The sequence below is a fragment of the Chelonoidis abingdonii genome, chromosome 3 (genome assembly GCF_003597395.2).
Source record: "Chelonoidis abingdonii isolate Lonesome George chromosome 3, CheloAbing_2.0, whole genome shotgun sequence".
NCBI lineage: Eukaryota > Metazoa > Chordata > Testudines > Testudinidae > Chelonoidis > Chelonoidis abingdonii.
In genome coordinates this window covers 102,890,153-102,914,004 of record NC_133771.1, presented here as the reverse complement: position 1 = coordinate 102,914,004, position 23,852 = coordinate 102,890,153, and the positions used below count along the sequence as shown (strand labels likewise).

At 40.3% G+C, this 23,852-nt stretch overlaps 1 protein-coding gene across 1 annotated transcript in view; it reads left to right on the top strand.

Annotated features, from left to right (window-relative positions):
• Positions 1-4,989: 4,989 nt before the first annotated feature.
• The window catches only part of ARHGAP18 (Rho GTPase activating protein 18), a 144,017-nt gene continuing 125,154 nt past the window's right edge, over positions 4,990-23,852 (top strand). The window contains exon 1 of the mRNA XM_032803468.2: positions 4,990-5,217. Within this exon, the coding sequence (XP_032659359.1) occupies positions 5,174-5,217 (44 nt within the window). The 5' untranslated portion in view covers positions 4,990-5,173. The remainder of the gene's footprint in view (positions 5,218-23,852) is intronic.

The window sequence follows — 23,852 nt, the reverse complement described above, 5'->3', positions numbered from 1 at the left end:
TTCAACTTTTTGTCCAATTCTAGCTAGAAAGGACAGTTAAATGCCGGAATTTTCTGGGGAATGGAAATTCCAAGTTTCAACCAGCTGTACCAGTTGTCTAATTCCTATATACCCCTGTATAGCACAGCAACTTTTGGTTATGATCATGTGATTTGTTAGATTATGGATAATACCTGTTCTTTTTTTAAATATTAATGTTTTTGTGTTATAATTTTATTATGGGTAGAAATAGCTACAGATAGTAACCCCATGGAGATTAGTTGTTGGACACTAGCAAAAATAGTGGGTTTTGAGGGAGAATTTGAAGGAGCACAGTGAGCTCATTAAGCACAAGAAAAGAAGCAGGCTATGCTAGTCTAAAGAGGGAGAAGAAAAGCAGCAGAAGAAATGTAAGTGGATTAAGACCGCAAAGAGCATCAATATGAGCAGAGTAGGCAGAATGAGGGGCACACAGGTGGGACCAGTTGGAGACAAGAGCTGAGAAGTAAATGAGGTATGGGCAGAGTTAGAAAGACCTTATCAGTGAAAACAAGAAGGCTGAATGTTGGAGATACAAGGACCATAACAGAAAGAACACTACAAACCATTGCAAATAAATTATAATAAAAAGCTACAATTTTAGTTATATGTATTATTAGTCTACTGATCCAGAAACAAAGCCCAAATCTGATGTTTTTTATACACGAATTTTAGTGATGCCAAAGGTATGTGGGCAGCAAGAGATGGTTATTGCTGCATACAACAGACACAAACTATAAACTGAAATTCCAGTGGTTCATTGGGTATTTCCAATGGGCTATCCCAGACAAACTACAATGCAGTGTACAGAATCTAAACCACTTCTGAAAAAGAAATGACAACTGTGCCACAGTCTGAGTCCTGCTTTTAGCTACACTGTTCCAAATAATGTTAAAAGTTTACCTGCATGAGATAACACTGCATTTAAGTGTTTTCAAATAATGGTTCATGAATTACTTGCTAATAAAGACCCGGATGATGATATGGTTCCGGCTCTTTGTTTCTATAAACTGAATTTCATTCCAAGAACAAAAAAATCACATACGATTCTTCCCTAATATTACTTGTGTACATTAGCAATTACTGTAGTTCACACAGAGATAATAAGCTATTATGGATAGGAGAAGACGTGGTCCATATGGTATGGAAGGATGTGGGCATGGGATCATGAATCAGAAGAGTGATCCACACTAGAAAATGTTTGTGAACCTATGCTACATATCTATTTCTGTATGTTCCACTTATCAGAGGAGTTGGAAGTGACCCTTCTACTTGGTTGGTTCTTACAGTTACATATAATATATAAGGCTGTCAATTAATTGCAGTTAACTCATACAATTAACTAAAAAAATCAATCACGATTAATTGCAGTTTTCATCGCACTGCTAAACAATAGAATACCAATTGAAATGTATTATACATTTTTGGATGTTTTTCTACATTTGCAAATATATTGATTTTAATTACAGCTCAGAATGCAAAGTGTTCAGTGCTCACTTTATATTATTTTTTATTAAAAATATTTGCACTGTAAAAATGAACAAAATAGTATTTTCAGTTCACTTCATACAAGTACTCTAGTGCAATCTTTACCATGCAACTTAAAAATGTAGATTTTTTTGTTCCATAACTGCACTCAAAAACAAAACAATGTAAAACTTTAGAGCCTACAAGTCCACTCAGTCCTACTTCTTGTTCAGCCAATCGCTAAGACAAACAAGTTTTTTTACATTTGCAGGAGATAATGCTGCCGGCTTCTTATTTACAATGTCAAAGTGAGAACAGGCGTTCACATGGCACTTTTGTAGCAGGCATTGCAAGGTGTTTACGTGCCAGATATGCTAACATTTGTGTGCCCCTTTGTACTTTGGCCACCATTCCAGAGGACGTGTTTCCATTCTGATGCTGCTCATTAAAAAAATAATGCATGAATTAAATTTGTGACTGAACTTTGTGTTTTACCCGCATTCTGCCGTATATTTCATGTTATAGCTGTCTTATATGATGACCCATCACATGTTGTTCGATTTAAGAACACTTTCACTGCAAATTTGACAAAACGCAAAGAAGGTACCAATGTGAAATTTCTAAAGATGGATCAAGTGCTGTAGCTAAGGTTTAAGAATCTGAAGTGCCTTCCAACATCTGAGAAGAACAAGGTATGGAACATGCTTTCAGAAGTCTTAAAAGAGCAACACTCTCTGATGCGGAAACTATAGAACCCAAACCACCAAAAAAGAAAATCAACCTTCTGCTGGTGACATTTGACTTAGATGAAAATGAACATGAGTCGGTCTGCACTACTTTGGATCGTTATCGAGCAGAACCTGTCATCAGCATGGACGCATGTCCCCTGGAATGGTGGATGAAACATGAAGGGACATGTGAACCTTTAGTGCAACTGGCACATAAATATCTTGCAATGCCAGCAACAACAGCGCCATGCAAACGCCTGTTCTCGCTTTCAAGTGACATTGTAAACAAGAAGGGGGTAACATTATCGCCTGCAAATGTAAATAAACTTGTTTGTCTGAATGACAAGTAGTAGGACTGAGTGGATGTGTTGGCTCTAAAGTTTTACTTTTCAAAAATAAAACATGCAGTTATTTTTTGGTATATAATTCTACATTTGTAAGTTGAACTTTCATGATAAAGAGACTGAGATACAGTACTTATATTAGGTGAATTGAAAAATACTATTTCTTTTCTTTTTACAGTGGAAATATTTGTAATAAAAATATATTGTGAGCATTATATACTTTGTATTCTGTGTTTTAATTGAAATCAATATATTTGAAAATGTAGAAAACATCCAAAAATGTTTAAATAAATGGCATTCTATTATTAACAGGGTGATTAATCGCAATTAATTTTTTAATTGCTTGACAGCCCTAATAATATAATTTGCTTTTACCTCTAAACTACCCCACCCACGTTAAAACAACATTTTTTAGGTTGTAAAGTCAAGCAATCTAAAGTTAGAAAATGCCAGATGGATGCCCATGCAACCTTAATTCTTCTTCTTTGTGTGTATGTAGTCACTTTTCATAGAAGATTAGGGTTGGAAGGGACTTCAGGAGATCATCTGGTCCAACCCCCTGCTCAAAGCAGGACCAAGCCCCAAATGGCCTCTTCAAGGATGATGCACTCTTTAATAGCATACTACTATTTTCTTCTATTTTTCCTGCCTCATTCAGTACACAGGATGCATAAGGAGTCAAAATTAAAATCCATGAACTACTATAAATCTGACATTTCCTAATTTTTGAGTGCTTTAAATTGATGTTCATGGATTTTATGGCCAGAACTGATCATTATTACAATCATTTAGGGCATAGATTTTGCCCTGTAATTCTTGCATCAAGCTCAAGATGTCTGATTTAGCTAGAGTATGTCTTTTATAAAGATGCCCGAATTTTGACTGAAAGACTAAGTGATAGGGAATTCACCACATATTTATGTAAATTATTCCAATGGTTAAACAGCCTCATTGTAAAAAAACCCAGCAAACAAAAAATTGCCACTTTATTTCTAATTGAATTTGTCCAGCTTCTGCTGCCTTTGGTTCTTGTTATGCCTTTATCTGCTAAATTAAAGAGATCACTGCTATGCCAAATCTCCTTCTGAAGGTTCTTACAGATCATGATCAAGTCACCTCTTAAACCTTCTCTCTGTTGAACTGAATAGATTGAACTTCTTTCTTCTCTCACAGTAGGACAGGTTTTCCAGAACTTGAATCATTCTTATCGCTTTTTGCGGAACCCCAAATCCTTTTAAAACTGTGGTTTCAGAGTAGCAGCAGTGTTAGTCTGTATCCGCAGAAAGAACAGGAGTATTTGTGGCATCTTGGAGACTAACAAATTTATTTCGGCAGGAAAGCTCATGCTGAAATAAATTTGTTAGTCTCTAGGGTGCCACAAGTACTCCTGTTCTTTTTTTAAAAGTGTGGGCAGTGGAACTGGACACAGTATTCCATATACAGTAGTAACAATACCTTCCTACTTCTACTTGGTATTCCCCTGCTTATATATCCTTGCATATATTTTAACCTAATTTTTATGTCTGTAATATATATCTATATAGAGCGAGGGGAGGGAGAGAGGGACAGGGTAGGTGAAATAATATCTTATTGGACCAACTTCTGTTAGAGAGAGAGACAAGCTTTGGCGCTTACACAGAGCTCTTCTTCAGGTCTGGCAAAGAAAGATACCTTACACTTCTGCTGTAAGTTGTGAGCATGCCAGAACAGGTGGAGGATGAAAATCTTGACCTTATCTATAATTTTAGCTACTGCAAAAGCTGTTATAGATACACATCTATCCTATGAGGCACCCCATGGTGCAAAATATAAAGTGGAGTAGGCAACAAGTACACGCAGCTTTCAGGTACTCAAGATGGGATGTTTGGTTAGAAATCACTCCAGCCACTGACTGCTAGGCTTATTGCCTGACTCTGCAAATCTTATCTCCTCCCTTTTCCTGGTACGAGTGCCTGGCTTTTAGTTTGAGAGGTGGGGAGGGAAGGGATGGAGGGTGTTTCCCATAACAACACAAAGTGGACTTGTGAAGATTTCAGTCATGCCAGCTTAAGCTTTGCTCCTGTAAGGTGCAATAGATTAATATTGTGCTAGACGCATTTTAAATGAATGCTGAATCAAAGCGTTTGGAGCCCTAACTGGATCTGATCTGACTGACTGAGCCAAAGCCCAGCGCCACAGGGTGTCTGCGGAGGAAATGGACTGGGGTCTTGGGTGCTATTGGGGGTCCAAAGGGCTGCCCCCGAGGGGGAGAGGCGGTGCTGTAGGGTCGAGGCGCAGCTCTGCGTGTGTGTGTGGGGCGGGGGGGATTAGCTGCTGCTCCTGCCATAAGCTCGCAGCTGTGCCAGCCCCGCTCCTCCCTCTGCTCTCCGGGTCCTGTCCGCGCGGCAGGGATGAGCAGCAGGCACGGGCTCAGCCGCGCTAATCATGCAGGGCAGGTGAAAGCGTCAGAGGCAAAGCCGCCGCCGCTATCCCCGTAGTGCCTGGTCCTGAGGGAGACAAAGGAGGAAGACAGCAGCCAGGAGCGAGCCGCCTGGGGAGGAGGAGTCCACTGGCAGCTTTGACCGTCTCTTGGTCCTGGGATTCCCGTGCCAGGCTGCGAAATTGGACTCCAGCAAGATGGTTACTGTGGTAACCAAGCTGGTGCACTACTTGCATCTAAGGTAAGAGAGGACACATTTGTCTCTTAGACACACACCATTAACCCCCCCCCCACACACACACACACTCAGACACTTGCTCCCAAGCATCCAAACATCCCTTGCCACTCACTCACACCTCCACTCTGCTTAGACACACACTCTTCCTACAAAATACACTGCGCCCAATTGCCACCACCTGCCACCCACTCTCTCCTGGGATGATGGTTGAATGCAACCTGGGATAGATCCTCCTATGCGGTACTAGCTTTGCAAATACAATGGTAACTGCTAAGTTATTTGCCGCATGCTTGGTTGTTCCTAAATAGAAAACTGGAGAGCAACTTTTGCAGCTGTCATCTCGCTTGCTTCTATTTTAGTGAAATGCAGGTGAAAAATCACAACCGTTTTCCATGTCATATCCTGTAGTTGTGAAGGGCATTAATTTATAAGGAGAAAAAAGTACAAATGATAGACTTAATTGCTTTAATATATTATTATATGATACTATATGATTAGCTTATTGAAAACTCATTACAATAAATAGTTCTTTTTAAAGATTTTTTTTAAATGTGATAGCTATTGTTTTATATCAGAGGTCTGTGATCAGCATAATAGTGTAATTGGCTTATAACAAAATGGATTAAATAAGCTTGCTTCAGTTTTTTTCTTTTAAATATAGCCATGGAGAGACAACATTGCTAAGCCAATTTTTCTTAAAACTACTCCCTTTAGAATCTGAAATACAAACATAAATATTGTTGATTCCCATGGACAGAAAGTAAGGGTACAAATATACAGGCATGTATAGTGTGATCAGGTAAACGATCATATATTGCAATAGTCAAAGATCAAAAGAATTACAAGACACTTAAAGAAGCATATTCCTGTTAAGAAATCCAGTTTCTAAAAGCAGTGACATCTGTGGTGAAACATTTTCAAAACACAAAATATGCATTAAAATGTTGGATTTAACTTAAAAATATTTACTTATAAAAATAAGTTATCTTTAGAAGGAATACATGAAAAACACCACCGAATAAACAATTGAGTGGTCAATTTGAGTTATTTTTGTTGATTATTTTTAAGCTGCATTCCTGAAATGTTGCAATATAGCTGTCTTACAATAAATTTTAAATATTAACAGCGATTTTATATAGATTGTAAAGGCATGTCATTCCACCAGAGACTTAACTTCATTTTCTTAGGTGGTGAAGTGATTAGAGTATGTACTTTGGATAACTTTATAAAACTGATCCTGCAAAGTTTCCTGTAAGGTGCTGGGCTTCTTCTGAGATGCTGAGAGTCCTCAACTGCCATTGAAGTCAGTGGCCCTAAATAACTACAATGGGCACTGTTCTCAAAAGGGAATTAACTGTCCATAATATGAGTTGCTTCTAGTCTGATGCTACAATAGCTGTTTACTTACAGAAGTTTAAAGGTGCTGAATAATTGCTCAAGCAATTTGACGTCACAAGAAAACATTAAGAGTACAACAAATTAATCCTTACAACACTCCTTTGAAATTGGTATTCTCTATAGTTAACTGGAGCATATCAATACTTACAAAATCACGGACCCGAATATTTTCTAAGAATAGAATTGGAATGTGGGGAGCACAATCTTATATGTAAAGAGAAATTAAGGCACACATTTTCAAAGTTAGAAACACCCAATGTGTGCAAATGTGCACACATTTGCATACATGCACTTTATCCTGACAAATCAGGCAGGCAAACAGCTGCTCTTGCACATGAACACTCACACGTCCAGTTAGGCATTTAATTGGGAACATGTACGCAAAAATACGTGATCCAAAAGTGTACTTTGCCTATTTGCCCAAATAATTAAGAGCACGCAAATGCACCTGTGAAATTGCACAGGTCTAACTGAAAATCTGGCTCTGTTTTTGTCAAATCTGTACATAATGCAGGTACTGGGCAGGAATTGCAGCTGTATGCTCCTGCTCCTTCACTGTGTGTATCTGTGGGTCAGTAAAATTGTGAAATGTGCAGATCCATTCATTGTGCTCCAACCTCCACTGTCATGCCTCACTCCTCCACACTCCAGTGGAATGGGACACTATGGAGACCTGCTATATGGCTTCACAGTTAACCCATGTGGTCCTTCTGATCTCAGCTCCCTTGCAATGTGGGCCTTCTGTAGCTTCTGGATTTATTAATTATTATTATTATTAATTATTTGCATTACCATAGTCTCTAGGAGCCCTAGCGATGGACCAGGAGTTGTACAAACACAGAACAAAAAGATGGTCCCTTCCCTAATGAGTTTATAATCTAAGTATAAAACAAGAGACAACAAATGGATACAGACAGACGGATGGGAGAGTACAAGGAAACAGGCAATGCTGGTCAGCATGATAGGCAGTGGTCTGAGCATACTGGCAGCCTAACCATTGTCTAGTTTTTTGTAGTCTTTAGTGAAAAGGAGAGGTTTTTTGAGAAGAGATTTAAAGGAGCATAATGAGTTAGTTTAGTTAAGGTTTATGGGGAGCTTCTCCCAAGCATGAGGGGCAGCATGACAGAAAGCACAAGGGGGCATTCGAGGCCAGGATTGTGGGCTGATTGGAGGTGGGAGCAGACATTTCCATAGTGAATGAGAGATGGCAGGTAGGTAGGGAATGGGCCACAAAGGGCCTTGCAAATGAAGACAAGTAGCTTATTTTTGATCTGATTGAGAAATGGGAGCCAGTAGAGGGATGCAAACAGAGGGGAGACATGGTCAAAACTACTGGTTAGGAAAATGATCTTTGCAGCAGCATTCTGAATGGGCAAGAGTGGGGCAAAACTGCAGCCAGAAAACAATGTTGCACTCTTAAAGCAGTGGGGGGTGGCAATATCTGAAAGCAGGTAGACAAAGGTGCAATTTGAGTCAATATACAGCAGAAGGTACAGCTCATGCTTTGACTTATAACAGGATAAGGAAGGCTACTCAAGCATCCCCAAGGAGCCTGCATGGATTACAGTCTAGACCTAGCCTGTAATTTTATTCTTTAACATAGTTATGTAATCTTGTTGTTCCATCCACATAACAAAAGTGATAAGGACGTCCATGTCCTAACCATGCCAGACAGTCATGAGCTGGCATGATTAAGCATTATAAATATGGCTCTACCAAATTCATGGTCCATTTTGGTTAATTTCACAATCATAGGATTTTAAAAATCTTAAAGTATGATTTCAGCTATTTAAATCTGAAATTTCATGGTGTGGTAATTGTAGGGGTCCTGACTCAACAAGGATATGTATGTGTGTGTGGGCGGGGGAGGGGGTTGCAAAGTTATTGTAAGGGATGTTGCGGTATTGCTACTCTTACTTCTGCGCTGCTGCTCGCGGCGGTGCTGCCTCCAGAGCTGGGCAGCCAGAATATGGCAGCTGCTGGCTGGGAGCCCAGCTCTGAGGCAGAATCACTGCCAGCAGCAGCGCAGAAGTAAGTATGGCATGGTATGGTATTTCCACCCTTACTTTTCCACAGCTGCCTTCAGAGCTGGGCGATCAGCCACCAGTCGCTGCTTACCAGCCACCCAGCTCTGAAGTCAGCACAGAAGTAAGGGTGGCAATACCATGATACCCTAAAATAACATTGTGACTCCCCCCACCAACTCCCTTTCGGGTCAGGACCCCCAATTTGAGAAATGCTGGTCCCCAGTGAAATCTGTATAGTATAAGACAAAAGCACTATTTCATGGGGGGATACCAGATTTCACAGCCTGTGATGCATTTTTTATAACTGTGAATTTGGTAGGGCCCTAATTATAAGGTAGGTAGAGTCACCTTGCAGCAGTGACCTGCCATGCACCCACATTCAATCAATAAACTGCTTTGGGTGTGTCCCCTTCATCTCCCAGTAAAGATTAGAGAAGAAACTTGCAACCCTAAAAGATACTAATTGTATAACAGACAAGAGTAAAAATAAACTTTGACATTTTATTATCTAAACTTAGTTGAACAGTACTCAGTTTCAATAGTTTAGGCTCACTGTAAAATTGTGCTTGTACTTGCTGCAACTATCTAGTTCTTGTAATGTAATAAGAATAAACCCAGAATACAACAAAACAAAGAGGAGACATGTACTAATAAAGTATCACTGGAAGTTAAGAGAAAAAAGTCATTTATGAGCCATGATTTAAAAAAAACAACAAACCTTTAATAGGTTACTGCTTACCCAAAATTTGTGCAATATGATGTCTGTTTAAACCAGAATGTGGTTGTTGGAAGTGAATAGGCAGAGAATCAATAGATCAGGAAGCTATGTTGGTGACTTGAGAATAGCTGGGCAATTGCTGATACCAATGCCTTGTGCTGATCAGCATTGTTTCATTTTTAACTTCTGCTCCCCATCTATCTGTATCCAGTGCGTGTGTGTTGCCCTATACTTAGATTGTAAAAGCACATAACAAAAAGATGATCCCTTCCCCAAAGAGCTTATATTGTCTAGAACAGTGGGGTCTATGACTGGGACTTCTAGGTGCTACTACAGTGTAAGTAAACAACAAACATTACACTGGCATTTCAATAGAAAGAGATGTTTGGATAGTGAGGACTTGGATGACATGGATTCTATCCTGTAAGATTTTAACTACATAATTTGTGACAAGATAAGCCTATGCTACGGAAATAGCACAGATGTCACAGATGATTGTCATATGGAGATCATATTCAGTAATTACTGAAAAATAGAATGAAGTTACCACCACATAGGAACAACTACTGAGAAGAACTATGAGCACCTTCTGATGTAAGGATGTTTGGATTTTTGCCTACCTGATTCACCTTTGAACATTGTTGTAGTTAATATACCCAGAAATAGGGTCCCAAAGGTGATAGTTGCAGGAACAACAAGATATTGCCCGATGCCGTGACATTCTCAAAAATATCCTTCTTGAAACAAAAACAAAAACAAACATACTTCTTTAACAGATATAAGCAGATCAGGTATGACTATTTGTGACTACCTGTCACAAACACCTACTTGGACTGATGATGTTATAGGCACAAGTTCAATAAGAGGTGAATGGTAAAGTGCCTGTTGAAATCAATGGTAAAATTAACATTGACTTCAGCGGGACATGATCAGACACTTGGGTCCTCATCCTCAAAAGATATTTAGGCACTAAACACATATTGATTTCAATGGGATTTAGGTGCCTAAACACATTTTGGGATTTGGGCCATAATGTCTATTTTTAATTCATGGTTAATCAGATTATTAATTATTATTATTAGGAAAAGATTTTTTTCTAAAATCTTGTTACACCATGTTTTATAAAAGGAAATATTTAGGTTCTGTGCCAGTGATGTGATTTTTATGAACCTTTATTACTGTCTTGTTATCTGTTTAAACAAATAGATAACAAAACAATTTTATATTTTAATTCTTCAATAAAAATATAAATCCTTCTCAACTCTAAATAAGGCTCCCATAGCTGACTGTGCTGTGAAAATAGGCTGTTTGGAAAAAAATAAAACTCAGCACAAGTCAGATAGTTTCATATATTTTCTTTTTTGTAATAATTATTTACTGAGAGAATAAATATTTTGCACCATATGAAAATATAACATATGATTAAATAAACCAAAACAGATACACTTCAATACTTGAGAACAACAAACAAAGGAGACAGAAGCAGATAGAACAGCCCCAAATCACACCACCAAGAAACACTAAACAAACAGAAGACTACAAAGACATAATAAACCCATAAAGACAGGACAGCATTCATGGAGAGAATGGCCACTGGATGCTACCAAAGATATACCTCCAGCATATCATATAAAGGAGACTGTACATTCATGAGAGCATGGTTGTGGGGGAGTCCTATTTCTTTTTATTTTAGGAGGCTTTTAAAACTCATTAAGCTAAAGAAATAGGAAAACAACAAGACTGTGAAATATATTTGAAGAGGAAGACTTATTTTGTAAAAAATGTAATGTTAGTATTTATTTTGCATTAATTGTAAGTTTTGTTATAAAGTGGCTTAGAATGTAAATTTAGGAAATGCTGCAAGATTATATATTGAAATAGCTAGTACTAAGGCCAGGCCTTTTGTTGTGGAGTGGTCACAAGAGTGCCAGATTTTGTAGTTTCCCCTTTTTATTTATATTTTTAGAAAAACGGATCAGAGAATAAAATGTCCTTTTCTCTTTGTGCCATTAGTCAGGTCTTCCTTCGTCCCTCAATCTCTGGCTCCAGTCCTGAATTCTTACACTCTCACAAAATTCCAGTTAAATTAGACAGGAGTTTTGCTAGAGTAAGGACTGTAGGATGTGCCACTTAGGGTAGATTATGATGTTATGAGCTAGCTCAGCATTGTGGTGCATCTCTTGCAGAAATAACCCTCTCAGTCTCCCTGCTGCTCTTGCTAGGGAGTACATGGCAAGAGATCTGTACTTGGCAAAGTGTATGTTCCCCAACTGGTCTGTGTAACTATGCCATTGGCCATATTGTGGGCTGGAGTCAAGGTTTCACCCACTTCCAGCCATTCCCTCCCATTCTGGCCCAGCTGCACAAGTGGGGCATGTAATGTGGGGAGTAACGGGGAACCTTAAACCACCTTACTGCCTTGCACTGGCATTCCGGAGAGGCCACATTCTGGCCCTTACTTTATAGAAAAAACAGAATTGTGTTAGCCTGATCCTGGAAATTTGACTCACATTACTAGTCCTTTCTTGCTAGTATTAGGGTTTAAAGGCCCTTAATTGCATTGTTTGAGAAACTGTATGTGATCACAATTAAAATACTGAATTGTAATGCCTATGAACAAGGGGACATAGTTACAGCTACCCGTTAACTTTGGAAGTTTTTACTCTTGTCCATTTAATTTACAACCTTAGTGTTCTTTAAACAGGTTTTTTGCTTTTATTATAATTCTGTATTCTTCCCTGTGCCGCTGTGAATCTGCCCAGCCATTTATTTGCTTAAGTTGCTGCACAGTGGTCAGTCAACTTTACTGAGGTACTCACAACTCCTCCCATGTCTTTTTCCTCAGAGGTTCTTGAGCACAAGAGGAAGCCCTTGATGAGCCCATAAGAGCTGAGGGATTAGGTCTTGTCTACACACAAACTTGCACCCTTAGTTCAGTTTAAGTTTGACTTACCTTGGTTTAGCTTAAAGCTGTTCCTTATCAACTTAAGCAAAATAATAATAATAAAAAAAGCCTCTCAAACTAAAATAAGAATTTTCACCCAGGAGGATGCACTCAATTTATTTAAATCCATACCTTTAACCTGGTTCAACTCTCCGTGTAGACAAAGCCCTAGTCAGTTTTTGCTAGTGTGCAGTACCTGGAGTGCTGCTTTGGCTGTATGGTCACAATTCTACTGAAATTTGACCCAGGTTCCCCTCTGTGCAGACAAAGGGGCAGCCAGGGCAATTTTCTGTGAATGGCGTTGGGACCTGGTGCACAGGGTTGTAACATCGTTCAAATTTGCCTGGCTGCCCTGCCATTCAGATGGAGGGGAGACCAGGCCAAATGGTATCATGACCTGGTGCATGGGGAATCTGTACCTGTACAGCAGAGCACAGGGGAGCCACCAAGAAGAGAGACTCCCAGGCAAAGGGAGATCCAAGGTCCCTTCGGAGGAGGCAGGGGATGAGCAGGAATTACAACAGGATCCCCCCCAAGGGAAGGGTGGGGACTGGAATTTACCCTTCACCCCTCTAAAAATATCTGAATTTGCACCATTGACATGAAGAGGTCCAGCACTTGGGGAGCGGTGCCAGCCATGCAGTAAAAGTGAGTGTTTCTAGAAAAGGGGAAAAGAAACCTCACAAACTGATTTTAAAAAAATCATTTATGAAAACTACTGTGGGGTTAAGAATTCATTAAACATCTGCCTTGTGGTCAGCCTTGACAGGACAGGACAGGACGCAGCTCGCTGCTCTTCCTCTATTTTATTCTGTTTTATTTAATGTCGCTTCCACAGTTGCAATTCGTGTAGGCATTGTACCAGTGGCATCCCATGGCAGTGATGCTATGGGCAACATTGAGATTTCTGAGGCAGTCCTAAAGAGCTAAGAAATCCTCCAAAAATCCAGTGACCTGCCCCTCCAATGCCCTCTACACACACCTCTCCCCTTGAGCTCACTCACCCCCATGCTCTGCAGGTTCTTCTTGTAAGAGCTAGGGCGTCTTCTCTCCCTTTTCTCATGGGCTAAAGAAAAGGAAGCAGCAATATCTATTCCCATGATCCTTTCCTTTTTCTACCAAAAGCAGCCTATTGGAGACACGGTGCTACCTTATTCTCATGACTAGGGCTAAGTTTCACAATCTGGATCTTAGGGCAGGGCCACAACACTGGGGTAATTTTCACACAAAGGCTATGTCTTGGTAAGTCAGCCTTACTTACGCTACTCCAACTATGTGAACAACATAGCTGGAGTTGATGCAGCGTAGGTTGACTTACTGCAGGGTCTACACTGTGCTGGGTCACTGGGAGAGTGTCACCTTACCTTATTCCTCTTGTTCCCTATGGAGTACCAGAGTCGACCGGAGAGCGCTCTGCCGTCGATTTAGCGGCTCTTCACTAGACCCACTAAATTGACCCCTGGTGCATTGATTGCAGCAGTATCGATCCCAAGGTAGTGTAGACATAATCTAAATAAAACAATCTGACTGTATCTCTTGGGAGTTGTAATAATGCTGGCTTGATTGATGACACTGCCATAAGTACTTTTGACCTAAGAGGTGACTGTGGTCTGAAACTCGGCAAATTCAGGCTCATTATCACAAGACATAAGCTGTCCTTAATAACTCCCATTTTATCATCCATTCTAGTGGGTATGAACAATGAAAATCATCTTGTTCTTTTGGCTGTATTGAGAGGAGCACTGAATGAAATTTATTTTGATGCTTGATATGTCTATGACATTTAGAAAATTATTCCTTGCCAAACGAGCAGCGTCTCTGAAATGAATGAATATGGCAAAAAACAAAGTATTTCTGGAAAAGCTTCAACTCAAGTGAATGTACTTGAATGTCTGGAACAATATTTTGGCACAGAAATCATTGATGCTGCAAATAAATATTTAACTCTTGACTGTAGGAGTCAGAGAGACATTCTGCTGCAGTCACTATTAAATCAAGCATAAAAAAGTCATTTCATTAAGTGGTACAGTTGGCATAGGAATAGCAGAATCAGAACCCTCTTTGCTCTTGCAAAATATTTCACCAATGAAAACTTAGAAGGGGGATGGCTATTAGATTCTTGACTATTAGAAAAGTACAAAATTTGGTGTTCTTTTGGAGGAGCTCTTGAGAACAGTCATGACTTCATCACTGTTGGAAAGTAATTCCCAGGACTCTTACAAATAAAAAAGCCATACATACCTTTACTATATCGGACCTAAAATTTAAAAAGTATTTAGTAATGCTTCAGATATGAAATGGAACTTGTGATTAATAGAAGAATGAGTTTCAACTACAATCTGCACTGCAGGATAGATCAGGAGAGCAGGAAAGAGAACTGATAAGTCAATATTTCCACCAGCTAGGAAGAGAGTATGTTTTTGGGCAAGTCTTAGCCCCTTCACTCCATGACAGCCCTTCCTCTGCACACGTTCCTCAAAGTTACTTGTGAAGACTAATCTGGGCGGCCAAAAGTGGACTAGGGAAATGGCAGAGAGGTGTTGATTCCCACTTCTACTCTAATGGGAATGTTTCTGTTCCATTTAAATCATCTTTGTTCCCCTCTGCTCCTCACAGCAGAGTGTTATGTATGACCCTCTGTTTGGTAGCTACCTTTGGCTGAAGATCAACACTCCTGCTAACTGCTGCTTTGTGCCTTTATGCCATTAAGTGCAATTAGAACTAGCCTTAGGAACATACAAGCATACCAAGGTCACAGAGAAAAGAACATGTTATCTGGGAATTAGAGACCCAGTATTGATTTGTCATTATGTAAGATGGAATGCTTTATACCTTCAATAACCTTTAAAGACTGCCATCTGTTACCATCCAAACTTAAGAAGTAAACATGATTTGGAAAAAGCCTGCGGTGGACAGTTTAAGTCAGTTAAGGGATCAATTTCTAATAAAACTTAAGGACTAGACTATGTGATAATCCTTTCATCTACCTACAGTATCAAGTTGGTCCTTGGCTTTCCTCTCCCCTCCCCCACCAATGGCATAGCAGTACTCTTCTTTCTGCTAAATGATACACGTAATATTGCTATCAGTGAAACAAAATTAGTTAACCATGCTGTTACCTGGGGCAAATTATAGAGATCAGTTGCTGAAAGGATCTAAATGATTATTTTAAAAAGAAGTGAAGTTTAGGAGTTTCTGTTCATTTTAGTAAAGGCCTTTAAACCAAAAACTACCTTTGTCAGATACAATGGTGATACAAGCTAATTTAGAGTATGTCTTAAGATTAGTTATTTAAAAAAAATACATGATCAATTTCTCTGAGATATTTAACACACATAGTACATCAGAGGATCCACAAAGACTCACTCCCTTACCTTCTAGAATGCAGGGTAAAAATGGCATGAGATCTGGTTGGAGAACAGGCAGGTCTGGAGAAAAATTGGCTTATGGTGCTGGGGTATTCACTCCCCTCTTGAACTATACTCCTACTAGGCCAGGATAGCTTGTGCACACTTAACTTCACTCTCACAAATGCCAGTTCTCAACAGTTTACTTTGCATTTGTTCATTCAACAAGCAGAACATACACCGTACAAGGTCAGCCCCAAAGACAGATAATTTGCTTATGAGGAAATAATGTTTAACCATATATAATGGATTTAAGTGCACTAAGGAGTGCTATGTTCTCTTTCAAAATGTGTCTTTAAACCCGGTATGCAGATACTGATTAGACATGTTTTAGCTTAAATGTTGCCATCTATCTGAAAGGCTTTTGAAAACAAAAAAATGGCTGTCCTATAACCCATGCATGACATGTTTACTAAATGAAACATTACTTTATCTATAACACAGCTAACAGAATCTTAGTTAAGATTTCAGAAGCTCAGGCGAATGTCAGTTTTCTCCACATTAGTCATTTGCAATGCAAGGAAAGTTGCCATTAATGCTTATGTACTAGGATTAAGGTGACTAGAATTCTGTAATCTCTCCTTTCCAACAATATTCACATTACCACTAGACAGCTATCAACTGTTTCCTATTTAATTAAATGGGAAAACTGCAGGCAAATTGCTGCCTGCACCATGTTGAGCTTAGTGGCTGCTGCTGCCATATTTTGTATTTAATAAGTTTGGGTTCCTTATTACAGTAGAAATCAGTTAAATGCATAGCCTTATTGCACACGATACATTCTTATTTCTTTTTAGCATCCACTTTAGTATGCATCCCCAAACAGGATGTGATTTTACACCAAAGCTTTCTTCAAGTTATATGAATTAAGAATAAAACTATCTGGCACAACAGAATCTGAAATGAGTCACAGGAGAGCCATGGACTACTAGTTCAAGTGGAAGATACAAAATAAGTACTGCAGAAGAGGAAATGCATATCATATTGCTTAGTCATTTGCAGGTTTGACAGAGGTAGATGGTCATAGAGCCTCTGCAAGTCACAAAAGATGTTACATCCTGAATTGGAGCTGGAGAAGGCGATGGCACCTCTTTTTATCTGTCTCTTCTGTGTTCAGCATCCCTGCAAGATGTCTTCATGACATGTATTGATTATATTTGATATTCAGTGTTGACTAGAGACCATCTGTTCTTAAACAGAAAAAAAACATTCTCTTGTAGAATAGTGCAGGAGATACAATTCTTGATTTTGGAGAGGTTAGTGATGCCCTTTAATGCTGAATATAATTAAAGTATTACCTCCATTCCTCCCATTATCTTCAGTTCATGGTGCTCAGATGGGTGGCCACATATACATGGATTGGCAGAAGTTATCCTTAACATGGAAAGGAGCTGTTTTGTACATTTGATGTGGGGTCATAGTGAGAAAGACAGAGTGAATATACAGGAGAGAGAACAAAGGTGGCAAATTTCAAGCTTATGCAAAAAAATAAAATATTCCAGAACCTGCAAGAGCAGAACCGTGGATTTAAAGGCAGAGCCCTGGCACTTCTTATGATAAAAGATTAGACTCCATGAAGGTAAGCCTCCGTAAATGTAGGCAGCTTAATTCCAACTGAGATCCTTTGATCTCAAAATATAGACATACAGCATACTCCCCATTATCCAATTAGCATGGGAGAGATGGCTTTTATTTGGATAATCAAGAGAATGAGAGCCATTCAGCAGCAAGATGGTCTTCCCGCAGCTGGGCGCTCAACTTCCTCCTTCTCCTCACAGTCCTGGCCGGGGGTCTGTGCTCTGCCACACTCACCAATTCCCATGACTGTGATGCTGCAGAGGGCTCCCCATGCTGCTGAAGGATTGGTGACACCCAACCCCTGCAAGACCCAGAGCTGAGCAGGGACTCCCAGACAGGACTCTGATTCCCTGCCAGGACTACAGCCTTCTATGCACCTTGCACCCACAGGGATTGGTGTCATCACCCTAAGGTGGTGCAAGAAGCCCTCTGCAGTCCTGCTGTCACAGCCCCACTCACTCATTCCCATGGCAGCAAGCTGCAGAGGGCTCCCTGCGCTGCCACAGAAGTCATTCAGCAACAGGATAGCCTCCCTTGTGGCCAAAGGCCCATCGTCTTCCTCCTCCTCATGGCCCTGGTCAGGTGTCTATGATCTATTACCCAAACCTCCATGTTACAGCAATCCCTTCCTTATGCCCCAGCATAAGATACTTGGAGGACAAGGAAGGGACTGGTACAAAGTGGAGGTTTGTGGAATAGGTACAGTATACTCCTGTTTATTCAAAACCCTATTTTTGGAGACCAATAAAGCCAAGAAATAGTCCCAGCTTGAATCCAGGTGGTAGCCTTCTACCATTGGCAATACCAGACTTGTGCAAGAGTAAGGTTAGGAACATAGTCTCGGACCAAACTAAGGATTCCAGAGCTTTAGACACAGAGGAGGAGGAAATTAATTGTGTGAGCAGCATTGACTGTAGGCATTATACCCACAATGGTCAGGAGCAACCCAAATGACTTGGGGAAGGCTGCTCAGTGGTGGCTCTTAGACTCGCTCCCACTGAGGTGCTCCCAATAGTTGCTGGGGGACAATTGGACCATACCCTGCCAAGACATGCCCCGCTTTTGGCCACTGTGCACTGCCAGAAATGCAATCAATACCCTCTCTGCAATTAGGGAGTTCAGACAGGCTGATCCTGGCTGTCTCCTAAGTGGAAGGGGAGAAGGGGCTCCTCCTCTCCTCCTCCTCCTCTTCTTCCTATTGCACCTGCCAGAATTTTGTCCTTTGTTTTTGAAAGGAATGCTCTGAGCAGCTGAATGAGCTAGTTGTTGCCACTTTCAGCAGAGAGGCCAGGGATTGAATGGGCATGTAGACTGAACTTTCCACCCACTTGTAGATGGAAAATAGTTGCATTTTAGCAAGACTTTGGATGCACAGTGGTGACATTCATGTGAAAAATGTTTGCATAGCAGTACTGTTTCGATATAAATTAATAGCTTGCTCCCAACAATGACTCTTAGCATAGATGCATGAACAGTTGGGGCAAAATGAAAAGGATCACAGAGCATAGCAGATAATAATAGGGTCTGTCACGGATTCTATGATATTGCAGAATGTAGAAATTGTTCTAGGAGTCAAGCCACCATGTCTGAAATATGGTATGTTCTGTTATACTAAAACCCTGTTAAATAAAACCACAGCCAATGTGTTTTTAAACAGGTTTTGGTTTTGTAAGTATTCCTAAGAGGGCTTGTTTGATTTGTGACATTTGCCTTGATTTGGCATATAGGAAATATAATTGTATTTAAAGTATATCCCTGGGCTCCAATCCTAGTGACAAAAAAAGAAAAGAAAAATCAACGGGAACAGGATTAGACTTCACTCAGTGTGTATGTGTAATTTTTCAGCAGAATACAGAAGCTGACCAGTTATATGGGTATTTTATAGTTAATCGTTTTGTCCCTTTTTAAGGTGCTCAGTGTAATGGTCTTCAAGGCATTTATATTTTATGTTAGTAAAATGTATTTAAACAATCGTATTCCTTTAACAACTGTTCTATTAAGTGGACCCAACTGACCAAAACAGTCAAAAATTAATAGGGCATTGTATCTCTCAATGTCTGTTTCCCCATTAACAACTCTGACATTTACCTTTACAAACTGAACATAAAATATTGCAGTATTGCCTCACTGAAATGTGTTCAAATTTAAAAGAATATTTACTGTGCTAATACATAATTCACTGAAATTAAGATAACATTGAAAATTCACTATGAGCTTAAATTTTTGGCTTGCAGTTTAGGGAAAAAGCCTGTGGGCTGGAGGTAAGTATGGCAACAATGTTAATTCTGTATTTAAAAAGTTGCAGCTACAGGGGATGCAGCTGTAGAATTGCTTTTATTCCTGCAAGGAAGGTCAAACTGAACATCGCTTGAGGGAGAATCCAGGTTTAGGAGTCATTTTTAGGATCCTGTTCTTGGGGATAGTAGATTAAATGTGCTCAGACTTTGGCTTCTTGCATGGGTGATGCACTTCTGTATAATAAGAAAATTTATGGTCAAAACATTTAAAAGGGTTACCCTTATCAAGTTAATTTGACTTGATTATATTTCTCAAATACAAATATAATATGCAGTTTTTACTACAGGCTTAGATACTTGTAATTTCTTTATTCTTGTACACTTACTAGATCCTGATGACAATGAAAATAGTGTATGTCCTTGTTCACTTAGACTATTGATACAATTAGTTCTATTTCCTCTAAGCTATGTTGTGTTTTGTTAATTTAGGGACCAATTCTGCAACTCGATTACTACTTACTCTGTGCTATTCAGGTCATTGTACTGCTCCTGTTACTGTGGTATCTGACATTGGCATTACTGGCATAAGCAAGGGTTGCCAAATTAGACCCTAAGTCAGCAATCATGACTGATATATTTTCTTTTCAATAATCAGCCCAGTCTCTATTAGCTGGAATTGGGGGATAGGAAAATTAACTAGAAAAATGACCTGGCTGTGAAATCAGGTAGCCTATATATGCCAACAGTTTTTCACTATTACTCTGTGGTGTTGTCCTTAATTTGGAGTATGTTGTGTAAGAACAATACCCTGTGTACTTTGTAATATAAGTGACCTTAAAAGAACCTGACATACACAAAGTAAAGCACAGCCAATGCTACTCCTGAGTTTCTAAAGTTGTGGAATATATTCACAGGTGAAAGTGGGCTGGTAAGGCATACTGGTAAGAAGTGGCCGCCCATACAGGCCTGTGTACAGCTGACATTAAAGTGCTGCTGTGGCAGTGTTTTAAGGACTCTCCTTAAAGTATTGCTGTGGCAGCGCTTTAACGTCATTGCCCCTTTCGTTCCCCTGAGGGCCGCTGAGGATGGGGTGGGAAAGGGGCAGCTGCCCTGGGCCCAGCGATTTAACAGGGCCCAGGGCTCCCAGTTGCCACCGCCACTGCCATGGCAGTGAACAGATCCCTGGGCCCTTTAAATCGCCGCTGGAGCCCTGGACGGTGCAGGGCAGGCAGCAAGGGAGAGCTGGCTGGGGAGGCTGACCCCCCAAGCCCACTCCTTCTGTCCAGAGCCACACCCTTTCCACCTGAGGCCACATCCCTTCCGGGGTCCCGGAGCCGGGGGCCCAGAGCCAGGGTCTGTACTGGTAAGACATTTATGTTATGTTCACCCCTGAATACATTATACTATAAATATTTGAGAACTATAAAGCCTATAGTAATACACACACAAGGGGAAGAGTTGAGTCTTAGCATGAAAACTACATTTATTGACTATTGGGTGCCTAACTGTGCAACCTTTATATTCTCATAACAGTTTTTTGTTTGGAATACTTCTTAAATAGTTAATTGAGTGGTGGACTATCCAAAAACAATGGCCTGTTTGCAGGTATATAAAGTAATTTTAAAGTCTCTCGTTGGGTACTAATTTTCATACAGTGCCATAAGTGAGTGTGGCACTTCAGAGATAAATAAAAAGACAATGGCTCACATTCCATGGTTTTTAACAAAACAAACTCCAGTGAAACAAACTGCAGTGATACCAGTTCAAATAAAAGCTAAATGGTCCCAGGGTCAGCCTTCAGCTCCCATTAAAGGTAAAAGTAAGACTCCTATTGACTTATAATGGAGATTTCAGCGCACATCTGACCAAAGTTAAACCTGTACACCACATTGTCCTCAGTGGCCCAAATGGAAAAAATGTTGAACACAAAATGTGCACAAAAATTTAGACTAGAATTTTCAAAAGGGGCCTAACTACCTTAAGGCCCCTTTAGGAAGTGGTAGCCTTAGCCTTCTAGAAGAATTTCAGTTGTAGTCAGAAGAATCAGGTTTATTGAACTAGGTTACATGTTATAAAAGGGAGTTAAGGGTGGGGAATGTAAAGTATTTCCACAAATATCCACAAGCAGAACATTTAACCCTTTGGAGACAAGCACTCTCGGAGGCAGAATGTGACAGTGTTCTAAGGTGTCAGAATTCCACTCACATGTCGGCACTTTAGAAATTATGTACCTGCTGCAGGGGCAACAACAGAGCTGCCCTTTTGCCTATGTAACAAGTACGTTAGACAGCATTCAAGAAATGAAATAACTATTTTGCATACATACTAAATATACATTTCTGCATAATGTTATATTACACATTATGCAGAGTGCTGATTCCTTATGAAAATATCTTTCTATGATTATTCTAATGAAGTTCAGTTTGCATAGATTAAGGTGTAGAACCTGAGGATTCCACAAATAGATCATACTCAAGCTAGGGCTTTAAAAAGGAAGGGCTCTTCAGTGTCAAATCTGTTGTAATCATTTCTGACAACAACTTTTAATTAAATTTGTAATGAATGCTAAAGCAACTGAAAGGAAAAAGGCAGTAGGCGTGGTGGGGCGGGGAATGAATGGTTTTAGAAGGCAAGCTTCTCATTTCTCTCTCAGCTATCTACAGATTCACACTAGCAGGGAGATGAAGATAGTCCCAGGGGCACACAGGCATGGTGGCCCTTTGCCTGTGCCAGATCCCTTACAGCCACAGGCTTTGATGCTGAAAGGTGGGATTTTCCAAAACACCTTGAGTGACTCAGGGCTGGTCTCCCTTTCAATATTTACTAGCATAAGTATATCAGTTGGTTGGTGCAGGGAGTGATTTTTGCTGACATAGTTATTCCAATTAAACCCTTAATATAGATGCAGTTTTACAGGTATAAGAGTGTCTTATGCAGGTATAGTTTATTTTGGTTCCTGAATTGGAATAAGCCAGTGGTCCCCAACCTTTTTGTCTGGTGGGCGCCAGACAAAGGACTGTGGCGGCAGTCAAGTGCCGAATTTCGGCGGCATTTTGGTGGCGATGCCTCTTGATGACGTCACTTGTCGGCGGCAAGCGGCGTCATCAAGAGGCATCGCCACCAAAATGCTGCCGAATTTCAGCGGCATTTCGACAGATGCTCAACCGCCAGCCAGGACGCGGGTGCATTTAGATGCGCCCGCGGGCACCGCGTTGGGGATCCTTGGAATAAGCTATACCAGTATAAACACTGTTATAATGGTATAACTGCATCTATACTGGGGTTGTTTTCTGATTTAACTACCTTGGCATAGTTACAGGGACAAAACTTTGAAGTGTAGACTAGTCCTTAGGAGCACAAACCTCATTGATTTTCAACAAAAGTTGTGCTCCTAAGCAGGGGTGCTGGAACAATTTGTATAGTGGGGGTGCTGAAAGCCGTTGAACCCAACTGTAAATCCTGTATATGGTGGAAACTACTTCAAATCAGGGGGTGCCTCCATACCCCCAGTACCCCTAGTTCCAGCATCTATGCCCCTAAGTGTGCCCCCAGTACCCCTAGTTCCAGCATCTATGCCCCATAAGTATGCTTTAGAAAATCCCAGCCTGAACTTTTAGTTTTTCCTCCAGGAGAGAAGATAGTAGAGGGAATAAACCCTGATTCTCTCTCTCCCTTCAGTGGAAGAATTTGGGGAAAATTGAGTGAGTGAAGCCTTGCAGAGTCTCATGCCTCTGCTCTTCTCCCACATGTGCTGCCTCTGGGACTATCTTCATCTCCATGGCAGTGTGGATCAGTGGATAGTCAAGAGAAAAGGAAAACAAACAAACAAACAAACAAAAAAGAGAAGCTTGCCATCTAAAAACATTCATATTTACCCCGCCCCAATTCCTACTGCTTTTTCCTTTCAGTTGCTTTAGGGCAGGGGTTCTCAAACTGGGGGTCAGGACCCCTCAGGGGTCATGAGGTTATTACATGGGGGTTCGTGAGCTGTCAGCCTCCATCCCAAGCCCGCTTTGCCACCAGCATTTATTATGGTGTTAAATATATTAAAAAGTGGTTTTGATGGGGTGGAGGGGGCGGTGTTGGACTCACAGGCTTGCTATGTGAAAGGGGTCACCAGTACAAAAGTTTGAGAACCATTGCTTTAGGGACTCACAGGGTTGATCTGAGCTATTTGCAGGATTGGCACCATTTCCCACAAATAGTTAAAAACACTGACATATCCAAGAAAAAATGCCACAAAGGTTTTATGAGGTGAAACCCAGGAATATACTGTGTGATTCATCTCACAAGCAAACTTATGCCTCAGAAACAAACAAACAAACAAAC